Below are 12,129 nucleotides of genomic sequence, written 5' to 3'. Positions count from 1 at the left end.
GGCTCACAGGCCCAGCCACTCCGCGGCATGTGGGATCCTCCCGGACTAGGGCACGAACCTGTGTCCCCTGCAACGGCAGGCAGACTCTCAACCACTAAGCCCCTGTTGCTTGCTTTTTTGATGTTGGGTTGTATGAGTCCTTTGTATATGTGGGTTATTAACCCCTTACCAGATACATTGTTTGCAAATATCTTTTCCCATTCAGTAGGCAGCCTTTTCGTTTGGTTGATAGTTTGGTTGATAGTTTTCTTTGTTGTGCAATAGCTTTGTAGTTTGATGTGGTCCCTTTTGTTTATTTTTGTTCTTATTTCCCTTGCCTGAGGAGACACATCCAAAAAAATATTGCTAAGACTGATGTCAAAGAGCCTACTGCCTGTGTTTTCTTCTGGGAGGTTTATGGTTTCAGGTCTTCCGTGTAAGTCTTTAATGCATTTTGGGTTTTTTTTTTTAATATGGTGTGAGAAAGTAGTCCAATTTGATTCTTTTGCATGTAGCTGTTGAGTTTTCCCAAAATGATTTATTGAAGAATCTGTCTTCCCCTTTGTATATTCTTGTCTCCTCTGTCGTAGACTAATTGACCATGTAGGTGGGTTCATTTCTGGGCTTTATGTTATTTTAATATAAAAATAATTGTTTCAGTGTACCTGGAATTAGCAGTTGAATGTTTTACTAATGCTAAAGTAAGTTTTTATTGAAAGATGATTAGTCAAGACTCTTTGGGATGCAAGTGACTGCAGGTCAGTCTAAACTGGCATAAATGATAAAAATGCAATATATTGATGTGCATAACTGAAAAGTCCTGGGAGAGATTTTGCTTGCGTCACGGCTAACGCAGGGATTCAGACACTGTCATTAGGACTTGGTCTCTCTCTGTCTCTTGACCGTGCTTTCATTAGGACTTGGTCTCCCTCTGTCTCTTGACCGCACTTTTGCTATGCTGGCTGCGCTTTAGGCAGGTACTTTTGTTGCCGAGGTGAAGCTCCTACTGCTCGCCACACAACAGGCCAATAAATCGAGAGATGAGGTTTTGGAACAAGGAATAGCAACTTTATTTGAAAAGCCAGGAGACTGAGAAGGTGGCAGACTAGTGTCCAAAAGAGCCATCTTGCTGGGGTTTGGATGCTAGTTTCTTTTATAGAACAAACAGGGGGAGGTGAGGAGGTAAGTAAAAAAGGTGATACATTGTTGCAAATACTTCTTGGTTCTGACCAGCCTCCCCAGAGGATGTGCTAATTTCTTATCTCCTGCAGCCAGGTGGACCTGGTGGGGATGTTCCCTGTGAACTCAAACAAAAGTATTTTAGCTTAACACTTGGGCATGGGAGGCAGGATTCCCAGAGGTGGGCTGTTTTGTTTACTTTAAGCTATGGCAACATCCCTTTAGGGATTAATTTGCAATAAGGTTAAAGTAAAGAAAAGGATCCAGTGTGGAGTCAGATTTGTTCTTCCCTGTTCTGCTTTCTATCTGGGACCTGTGGCAGGAGCATCTTGCTTTTGTTCTCAAATCTCACTGCTTCTAGTGGAAAGCTTCTCTTTTCTACAGAATTTCCAGGTTTGACTTTGATTCTGTATGCTTAAGTCATGTGCACCTGTCTGAACCAACTACTGTAACCAAGGAGATGGCTGTGCCTGTGTTACATGCCCAGCCCTGCAGCTGAGATATAGGGTCAGTCCCATGGGGAGTACTAGTGTATATAGGGCTGAGGAGTTCCCCAGGCGCATCAGAAAGAGTGGGTACAGATACTGGATTGGCAAAAGCAGACGTCTGTTAAAGTGAGTTATACTATTATTTTTCTGTTAAAGTGAGTTGTACTATTATTTTTATGGTCCAGGCTGATGTCAGTTATAATTTGTTTTAAGTGAGAGTATTCTTAAATGGTCATATGAAATCATTTGACACTGATTCTGTTTAAAATGTTTGGTGTTAGGCTCTTACGCTATGAGTAACATAGACTATGCGTCATTCTGACCTCAACTCTACTGTATTTCAAGGGGCTTCCCACAATAGCCCCGGATATTTGAGATGTGTCTACAATGTAATATGCTTTTAGTGTTAGTCATGTTCACTAAATTCTTGTGTTGGTTGCACCATCTTGACAGAATGACTTCAGTGACTTCTAGGGCTTCCATTCTTAGCAGGAAATGCCTTCTCCTGGGTCCTGTTCTGGAACCCTAACATATTAGAATCTGCCATAGACAAAAGGTATGATACGGCATTCAGAAATTATCTGAAATATTGCTGTGGCTCTATAGTATTTTTGATTGCCTTTAAAAAGGAACTATTTAGAGGGAAAATACAATGACCAACTCAATGTGGGGAAACGGTTGCACATTTTCATACTCACCAGGTGTGTTGGTTTCATTAGTCAGAGCCCAGTCATGTACCCTAGCAGAGAAAGCAAAAGGATGCTGGGTGGAATTCCCTTAGGGCATTTATGTAGATTATGCTGTTAGCACCTGTAGAATTACTGTGCCTGGAGCCAGTCTCTCTTTTTTAACCAGCCCTTATTTACTTAAAATCCCTTTCCTTTTTAAAATGTTGCTTTTATATGTTTCTATTTTTAGTTATTTCTGGTTACATTTCCTGGCTTAGGCTTTTTTTTTTTTTTTTTTTTTTTGTTGCTGTACATGGGCCTCTCACTGTCGCGGCCTCTCCCATGGCGGAGCACAGGCTCCGGACGCACAGGCTCAGCGGCCATGGCTCACGGGCCCCGCCCCTCCCCGGCACGGTTTTCTTTTATATGTTTTTTTTTTTAGTTTTTTCTGGTTACATTTCCTGGCTTTGGTTTTTTTTTTTTTTTTTTTTGGTTGTAGCAGTTGAGTTTTGTTGCTGGGAGGAAGTTGAAAGGAGGCATGCGCGTGCGCGCACACACACGCACAACTTCCTTTTAAATTCTGTGGTTGTAGAAGCGCTTCTGTACTTAGCAGGGCCAGCTGCTTCCTCATATTTCATTCAGTTGATCGTTTGTAAATATTTATTGAGGTCTATTATGTGCAAAACATTGTATTATATCCTCAAAGAAGTTACAGTATTTATACGAAGCCTAATTATTGCTACAGAATGTGCAAAGATTAAGTGCTTTGGGGATCCACCTCAGAGAGAGATTAATTTCCAGTTTGGACCCAGGGAAGACTTTGGAGGAGGTAGCATTGGAGTTCAGCCCTGCAGGATAGGAAGGTTGAGATGCACCACTATCACATGCGTAATAAATTCCCTGGGTGGTAAACTCATTATTAGCTCTGAAACCGAGAACAGCCTTCGGGAAGCATCCTCACAAATTCAGCAAATGAGGTTTTAGGAACCGCATTTTGTTTCTTGTTGAAACATCAAAGGAGATGCCTTTACACATCCCTCCTAATCATTTTCTAGTTCTCTGCTGTCCTCTTGTTCAAATAGTGGAAACTGGGCTAATTTTTTAAAAACTCAGAGCAAAATGAAATATTTCTAGAGTCCAGATTTTTTTAAAAAGTGTTGGTTTTGAGTTTTTTCCTTTTCCCTCCACAGAAGGGCAAGTTTGCCCTGCTGCCCTTAAATTCTGACCAGTGACCCCAGCAGGCTAAGACCTGTTTGTACTTATACTTGGCAATCTTATAGACAGAGAAGTGTTGATTCACATGTACGGAATATGCTTAAGCAAGGACAGGAAGGAGTTTTTTTCTTACGAGTTTCAGGTATAAGTTATAAGTAGACTCTAGATCATAGATATACCAGAGAATCTCAGAAATGAATTTTGGATTGGGGGCTGCATCTTGGAGGGAAAACAACACTATTGTCAGTTCAAGTGACATTTTAATAAATGGTTTTCCTTTTTCAACTTCAGTGGGTTAGATAGGCATACTTGGGTGTTGAGTATTTTCTTACAGGTAATTTATTTTAGTTTTATAGGGAAATACAGTACTCACAGTTGTTGTTTTTTTTTTTTTTTTTAAAGCACTGGCTAAAGTGTCATCCAAGGTTTGCTCAGTTGTCACCTTCTCTCCTGCATATTCAGTCTTTCCCTCCTCACTGGCTGTTTTCCCTCCAAACCTTAAAATCAAACAATCAAGCAAAAAGGACTTTACCCCCTCTGTTTCCCTCTAACTTGCTATAGACCCAGAGCCTTGCCAGGAATACTTTTTTGTGATATGTCTTATCCTCTTTAATTTTTTTTTTTAGGTCTTGGCTTTTGTAAAGTAGATTTACTTGCTCTGCAGAAATTCCTCCCCACATAGCAGTGTTCTGGGCTTCCGCTTTGTTTTCTCTTCATGACTCGTGATAAGCCAAAGGCTGTGTGAACAGAGGCCACACACAGAGGCACCTGTGAGCTGTACAGCCTCCCACCCTGTCAAGACTGGGATCTTGGTCAATGCCCTTACTTAAAAATGAAAATACGGACTTTGACAAAGGTTAAATGACCTCTTTAAAGTTATCTGAAAGTTAATGTCATGAGCACACCTAGAACCAGGCCTCCTAATTCCTCACTTCACAATGTTGAAGAATAGGATTTTAAAGTTGCTTATGAGGTTCTGAAGTGGGAAAGCGGCATTTTCTGAAATAGACTGTGATTGGTGCTTATAGCAGTTTCTCCATTTAGCTGGCCAGAAATGAGTCCACAGATATTAGCTGTCATAGCTAATCATCACTTGAGATTTCTTGATGGCTGCTCATTTCCAAGTAATAACTGCACTTGAGTTTTTAAGTCAAGCCCTTTAGATAGTAAAATTGTAATCTGTTCTAATTGTGAAGCATGTGGGCTGTTTAAGGTATGGCTTAATGGAATGGTAAATGAAAAAACTACAAGGGTAGGTGGCAGTTCAGGTCACGAGGTGAGGAGACCTGGTGAGCCTCAGGAGACTTGGTCAAGGGTTCATTCATCCCTGGCCACTAACTGACAGGTCACTTCCCATTCAGAACAAACACCAACAAATAATACCATGTGATGCTTCTTACCCATCTCTGAACTTTCGAGGGCAAGGATTTTGTCTTTTTTTTCATCTTGCATTCCTAGTGCCAGTCTAGTTCCCAGCACATGGTAAACGGCCAGTTTGTTGAATGAATAAATGAATTACTTTTTCTGTGTCTTTAGGTTTTCTTTTCAGTAAAATGTGAAAACCAGTACCTGCCTGTTACCGAGTCCAAGCGCATACTGCTCGCCGCACAACAGGCTAGTAAATCGAGAGACAAGGTGTTAGGGCAAGGAATAGTGACTTTATTTAGAAAGTCAGCAGACGGAGAAGATAGTGGGCTAGTGGCCCAAAGAACCATCCTCCCCGACTTAGAATTCAGGCTTCGTTTATACTAAAAGGCCAGGGGCTGTGGTAGGGTGTTGCCAACTTCTTGGTGCTGGAATCCTTTGTTCTTGCAGCTGTCCACGTAGGTTTGGTCATAGTGTTCCTAGAAACCTCCACAAGACAGTTGTTATTTTCTGTTCTGCAACTTGATTTATCTCTATGTGAATGGAAGTTTTACACTAAAGCTTTAAAGGTCAGAGCCTTGAGAATGGACCATCATGTATATTTCAGGCAGTAGGCAGCATTCCTTTACAAAGGTGCAGAGCCAGCATGACTGACCACAGGCAACAGAGCACAAAGGTTAGAGCTAAAGGAATAGATCTAGTACGGAGTCAGGTTTGTTATTCTGTGTTACATCCCTAAAAGATTGAATGTGATAATAGATGTGAATGCATTTTGGAAAGTTCTGAGCATACATATGGGCATAAAGGTATTATTCCTTTAAGCTGTGAGAGGATCAATATAGGGCAATGAATTAACAGAGGAGGAAACACTGAGTAACCCCTGAATGTAACAGAATTGAAAAACTCTTTTCCCTTCCAAGACTTTATCTTTGTATAAGAAGTAGCATCAGCAAGTCGGTTTTGTTGATTTTCCTGAGTGTGGATCATTTAAAAGATAACAAATATGAAAACATTCCAAAAGAGATTCATTCTTAGTGTTCTCAAGAGTTTGTTCAGTTTTGCTTATTACATAGTTGTGTCATGTTGGAAATCCTGATTGAATCAAAATTTTCATTATTTAGCTGTTTTATTATCTTTTTTTCTTAAGCATTTTTTTATGTCAGCTTTTTTTTTTCCAGTGTGGTTTGTTGTGGAATAGAGACATAGCTTCCTGTAGTATCTTTCTGGAAAAATGCTTTAATATTGATAACAAAAAGAATTCTTACTTGTTTATTAAAAGAACTTTTACGGCTACTTCTTTAAAGTCCAGATTGTTTCCTTAGAATAGAATTAGAAAGAAATATAGAGAAATGGGCTTATTGGAGTTTTCTCAGGGAATAAGATTTGATAAGCGAGAACACCAAAAGGTTCATGTAAAGATACTCTTTCACTTGCCACTTTGATTTGTCCTACAGACAAATCTGCTCCTAAAAGATTAATGGAAAACCAGAAAAATTATTCAGATTACTTATGAGTAAAACAAATGAAAGTTGCTATACAATGTATATTTATCCAAATGGGTGTGATAGTTTTGTTTTATTTTTTAATTTTTTAAAATTTATTTATTTATTTATGGCTGTGTTGGGTCTTCGTTTCTGTGCGAGGGCTTTCTCTAGTTGTGGCAAGCGGGGGCCACTCTTCGTCGCCGTGCACGGGCCTCTCACTATCGCTGCCTCTCTTGTTCTCTGTGGAACACAGGCTCCAGACGCGCAGGCTCAGTAATTGTGGCTCACGGGCCCAGTTGCTCTGCGGCATGTGGGATCTTCCCGGACCAGGGCTCGAACCCGTGTCCCCTGCATTGGCAGGCAGATTCTCAACCACTGCGCCACCAGGGAAGCCCTGGGTGTGATAGTTTTATTGTAAATGTAAACTATGAACTATAACAAGTCAGTGTTTTTTGTTTCTTTAGATGGGTAGCCTATGAAAATCCTGACTTCACAGGAGAACAGTATGTACTGGATAAAGGCTTTTATACCAGCTTTGAGGACTGGGGAGCCAAAAATTGTAAGATCTCTTCTGTTCAACCCATATGTTTGGTAAGCAGTTACATTTTTCTCTGAGAATATTTAACTGAATTTTGGATTCCCTTAATGTGTGCTTCTGGTTCATGTAATACTTAACTATAGAAACTATCCTGAGATTATTTTTAATGGTAATTGTTAATGATCCACAGAAAAAATTTTCAAGATGTCTGCCCTACTCATTTCCTTTTCTCTTCCCTTTAAAAATTCTTAGGATTCTTTCAGCAGCCCAGGGAGACAAAATCAGGTAACTTAACAAACATTCTATCATTCATAATTAGAAACCTTCCGTTAAAAAGCTGAATTTATGTGTAAAACATCATACATTTGGGAACATATTGTTAGTTTTACCCATTTTTGTGCCTGAAAGCATAACTATATTTTAAAATTAAGTTTACAGTAAGGCTTAATTGATAGCACTGACCCATATCTAAATATTTCTTATAAAGTGTTCTTATGTAAAGTTAAATTTTTATATCATTACAGTGGATCAGAGTTTTACATTAATACACTAGGATTAGTATTTCAAACAATAGCGTATAGTTATTGTGGAAAACAGTAAAATGAATTTTCGTATTTGCTGTGTCTGCATTAGGCTTTTTACATAGTGTCTTTTATATGGTGTCTAACTTAAGCCTTTTGAATGCTGACTCTGTATCAACTGAAGTGTTAAATTTGTTAAAGACGTTTTAATGGAAGTGTTCAGAGAGCCATAATTACAGAGGCACAAACACCACTGTAGCCTCCTTTATTGGCATACAAAAGAGTCTAATAAGTCAGCAGGTAGCTTCCATTGAGAGGGAGGAAAACTGCACTACATGTTTCCAAAATATAGTTTCTTGTAAATGTTAGAACTGTGAACAATTACTTTTGGCCACAGTAAAGCTTTAAAATGCCTGGCAGCTTGTTACAAGAGGGTGTTCTGTAGAAAGCTGCCTCTGTTGTTGGACTATCCTTTGATGTCTCTGAATGAAATTAAACAATCACGAATGGTGCAGCCAAAGTATTTCTAATTGATGTAGAAGTAAAAAATTAAAGGTTTTATAAAATTCATACCAGTTTACGGTAACAAAAGTTAGCAGGTCATGTTTGGTTATCATCTCAGAGGCTGAATGAGTTAATGTGTTCAGGAAAAGAATTTTATGTATTTCCGTTTACTTTTTCAAAGATTCACTTGTTTTCGGAACCACAGTTTCAAGGTCGCAGTCAGTGTTTTGAAGAAACAACAAGTCAAATTGATGAGTCATTTTCTGCCAAGTCTTGCAGAGTTTTAGGAGGCAGGTAAGCAAAACAGTGGACTGGCAGAGCCCAACCCGTGGGGGAAAACAGGATTCACATATCGGCAAGTAAATATACTTGTAGGAGCTTGGTACCTTATGAGACCACCACATAGTACAAGACCATGTGAGTACTGAAGTGGACTTTAGAGCACTGAGTGCTGGGTGTCAGAGGACATGGACATCAGTGTGGGTGGGAGAAGTTGAAGATCACCACCTCGTTGTGCAATGAGACTCGGACCAGGTTCTCTGCTCTCTAGGCCTCTCCCGTCATCTGTAAAGGAACTTTAGATCATCTCTAAGGCACCTCCCAAGATAGATTTTTTTTTTACAGGTGGGTAGGAGTAGGGCAGGCATTCTGCATGAGAGGCAAGTGCATGGTTGGGGTGGAGATGCTGATGAGGGGCACACCACCCTCTCTAGCTGGGAGGTCTTTGTACTGCGGGGAGGGGAGGGGAGTTTGGACAGGGAGGGTGGGCTCAGGTGATGACTCTTCTGAGCATATGAATTTAGATGGATGCCAAAGGAAAACACAAGATGGGCAAGGCAAGGAGCTCAAAGTCGGGGAAACGGATCAGGACACCCTTGGAGCAATCTGTGCAAAAGATGATGAATTAAGTTGAATAATAATAAGTAGTAGTAGCAGTAGTAGTAGTAATGCCTTTAATCATATAGTTCTTCATGGTCTAAACAGCACCATCATGCCATTTGGCAATGCAAAGTGGAAAGAGCACCGACTTTGCGTTCAAATGCATAGATTTATATGAAAGCTTCACTGTTTATTAGCACATACCTGCACCTCTGTCCTAGTTTCTCTTTGTCCCATATGCTGCTGCATTTATTACTACCAGGCGTGTACTTTTTTGTTATTCATTTATTGTCCGTCTCAGCTCACTAGGGTATAAATTTCAAGATACCAGGGACTTTGTCTTGTTATATCCCCAGCAATGGAAAAATACCTGACACACAGTTATTCCTCAATAAGTGTGTGTTGGGTTAAACAAAAACAAAACAAAAAGACCCCCCAACTCCCCTAGGGAAGCGTGATAAATCACCATTTTGTCAATAATGCTGAGTGCTAGAGAGACTAAGTGACTTGACTAAGTCACTGTGGTATCTTGACTCCTGGCCCAGTGCGGAGGTGTTGGAAATGAGGATAAAGGGGTGAGGGAGAAATCTGGGGAGGAAACAGTAGACCCAGGTGACTGACTAGCTATGAAGGTTGAAGGAGTATTCAGAAAAGACTCGAAGACTCAAGGGCTTGACAGAACCACCTTGGCTGGGGGAATGGTGGCACCATGAGAGGTGCAAGGAATGCTGGTAGGTGGAGAGGTGAAAGCATTAATCATTTCATGGAGAAAAAAGTTGTATTTCCCAAATGACTTATGAATATTAACTTGCCACAAGATGAAATGCAGTAAATATATCCAGACATTTTTGCAGAGAGAACACTGTTAGCCATAAGCATGTGTTTATTGTATGGCAGCTACCTCTAAAAATCAGACTTGTTGACTAGGAAGACTCAAATTACATTTTATACATGTGTGTGTGGTTTTTCCTCTATAGCTGGGTTGCATATGACGGAGAAAATTTCTCGGGTAATCAGTACGTGTTGGAGGAAGGCCACTATCCTTCACTGTCTGCAATGGGATGCCTGCCTGAAGCAACTTTCAAGTCTGTTCGTTTTATAGATGTCGTAAGTATCTCAGGGTGAATATAACATTACAGAGATGTATGGTCACACAGCTGACAGAGCAAGGGAACCAGCAGGTAGGCTTACTCAGGACAAAGTTGGAGGCAGAAAAAATAGTTTCGTGGACAACTTTCTACCCTGGTCTCTTTCCAGATCTTTAAAATGTAAACTGTTTGCTGTTTTCTCAGACTTCAGGGGCAGTGTTGGGTCAGTCATGGTGCACAGTGCACAATCATGGGCTAGTTCAAGGCCCTTCCGTCTTGTTTTCTTCCGTTTCACACCTGAGCCCTATTTCTTTTTTTTTTGAAGATTGATTTATTTATTATTTATTTATTTATTTATGGCTGCATCGGGTCTTAGTTGCAGGATCTTTATTGAGGCATGCGGGATCTTTTGTTGTGGCGCGCAGGCTCCAGGGCGCGTGGGCTCTGTAGTTTGTGGCACTCGGGCTCTCTCATTGAGGCACCTGAGCTCAGTAGTTGCAGGGCGCTGGCTTAGCTGCCCCGCGCCATGTGGGATCTTAGTTCCCTGACCAGGGATTGACCCCGTGTCCCCTGCATTGTAAGGCAGATTCTTTACCACTGGACCACCAAGGAAGTCCCCCTGAGCCCTATTTCTATACCTCTACCTTTAGAGGTACCCATTCTAATGTGTTTGGAGTACAGCTTGGATATTCCTATAAAATATGTTTTTAAAAATATGTATACAGCCTTTTAATTTATATACAGTGTTATGCTATAGTTCTCATCATGTTATAAAAACTCTCCTTACATTAAATTTTGGGGGAGCCATCCATTATGCTGTATGTACAGCTAGTTATTGATTCTAATGGGTGCACATGATGTAATATGTAGATCCAATATGTAATCATTAAGTAGATGTACATACAGCATAATGGATTACCCTGGGATCTTTTGGGGATATGTATTAAAAAGTGGATTGGGACTTCCCTGGTGGCACAGTGGTTAAGAATCTGCCTGCCAGTGCAGGGGACACGGGTTCGAGCCCTGGTCCAGGAAGATCCCACATGCCGCAGAGCAACTAAGCCCATGCACCACGACTACTAAGCCTGCGCTCTAGAGCCCGCGAGCCGCAACTGCTGAAGCCCGCGCGCCTAGAGCCTGTGCTCTGCAACAAGAGAAGCCATCACAATGAGAAGCCCGCACACCACAATGAAGAGTGGCCCCCACTCGCCGCAACTAGAGAAAGCCTGTGGGCAGCAACGAAGACCCAATGCAGCCAAAAACAAACAAAGAGTGGATTTACTGGATCTCACATGCATGAATATGCAACCTTCAGTAAGTACTGCCGAATTCCACCACTTTACACTGTGGCTGGCAGTGCATGTGGATTCCAGTTTTCAGCATCATGGCCATTGTTGAGTATTCTCTGACATTCTAACTTTTGTCAGTTTGAAAGAATGGGGTAGAAGTTGTGTTAGTTTGCATTTCACTGTTGGTGAGATCTCATATACTTGCTAGTCATTTGGGTTTTCTGTTCAGTGAATTTGCCTATTTATATCCTTTGCCCAGCTCTTTAGTTTCCCGTCATTGTTGTTATTGATTCGCAGAAATTCCTTATAGTTTTTAAATCTATTCCTCTGTTGTTTTAGAGATTTGCAATGAAATGACTTTTCTCAGTTTCTCACGTATGTGCCAATCCAGATTATAGTGCTCCTTTTTGACCAGAAATCTTTAATTTTAATGTAAAGCAATATTCAATAGAACAGTACTGCAAGATAATGTTCAGATGTTAAAGTCTGGGTGTATCTGACAGTTTGGGAAGTATCTGTTAGTTCTTGGTAGCTGATATCTCATAAAAAGCTTTAAACATATGTAGTTGGTGATTTTAGCTTTAAAGGTAGAAGGAACATATGTGAGTTGGCTTTTTCTCATCCCCTCCTGCCCGTTCAAATAACGAAAATGTTGACCTTCCTTGAGATGTGAAAATAGTAGCAGTGAAACATAAAACGATGTGGTAAGATTCATTACCTTACAAATAATAAAATATCTAAAAATTTGATATTTAACCCGCTTGGAATTCTAAAAGCAAGCTACAAGTATTTAAAAAAGAAAAACAAAAAACCCACTTTAGATTTAAAGCTTTCAAATGCCTTCCTTCAAGCAGAACTTAGCATATATGCTCACATCACTTTTGACATTTACAGATGATGTTCTTTTAAGTTTTGATTATGATGAAATGAAT

General features: G+C 40.4%; 1 protein-coding gene across 1 annotated transcript in view; it reads left to right on the top strand.

Annotated features, from left to right (window-relative positions):
- CRYBG1 (crystallin beta-gamma domain containing 1) overlaps nt 1–12,129 on the top strand; it is a 214,497-nt gene that overhangs the window by 192,659 nt on the left and 9,709 nt on the right. The window contains exons 14-17 of the mRNA XM_007465760.1: nt 6,843–6,969; nt 7,169–7,201; nt 8,123–8,235; nt 9,798–9,927. Coding sequence (XP_007465822.1) covers nt 6,843–6,969; nt 7,169–7,201; nt 8,123–8,235; nt 9,798–9,927 — 403 coding nt within the window. The remainder of the gene's footprint in view (nt 1–6,842; nt 6,970–7,168; nt 7,202–8,122; nt 8,236–9,797; nt 9,928–12,129) is intronic.

This window comes from Lipotes vexillifer, unplaced genomic scaffold (assembly GCF_000442215.2).
Source record: "Lipotes vexillifer unplaced genomic scaffold, Lipotes_vexillifer_v1.1 scaffold732, whole genome shotgun sequence".
In the NCBI taxonomy this organism is placed as follows: Eukaryota; Metazoa; Chordata; class Mammalia; order Artiodactyla; family Lipotidae; genus Lipotes; species Lipotes vexillifer.
Note: the sequence above shows the minus strand (reverse complement) of the source record. Positions and strands in the feature narration are given on the sequence as shown.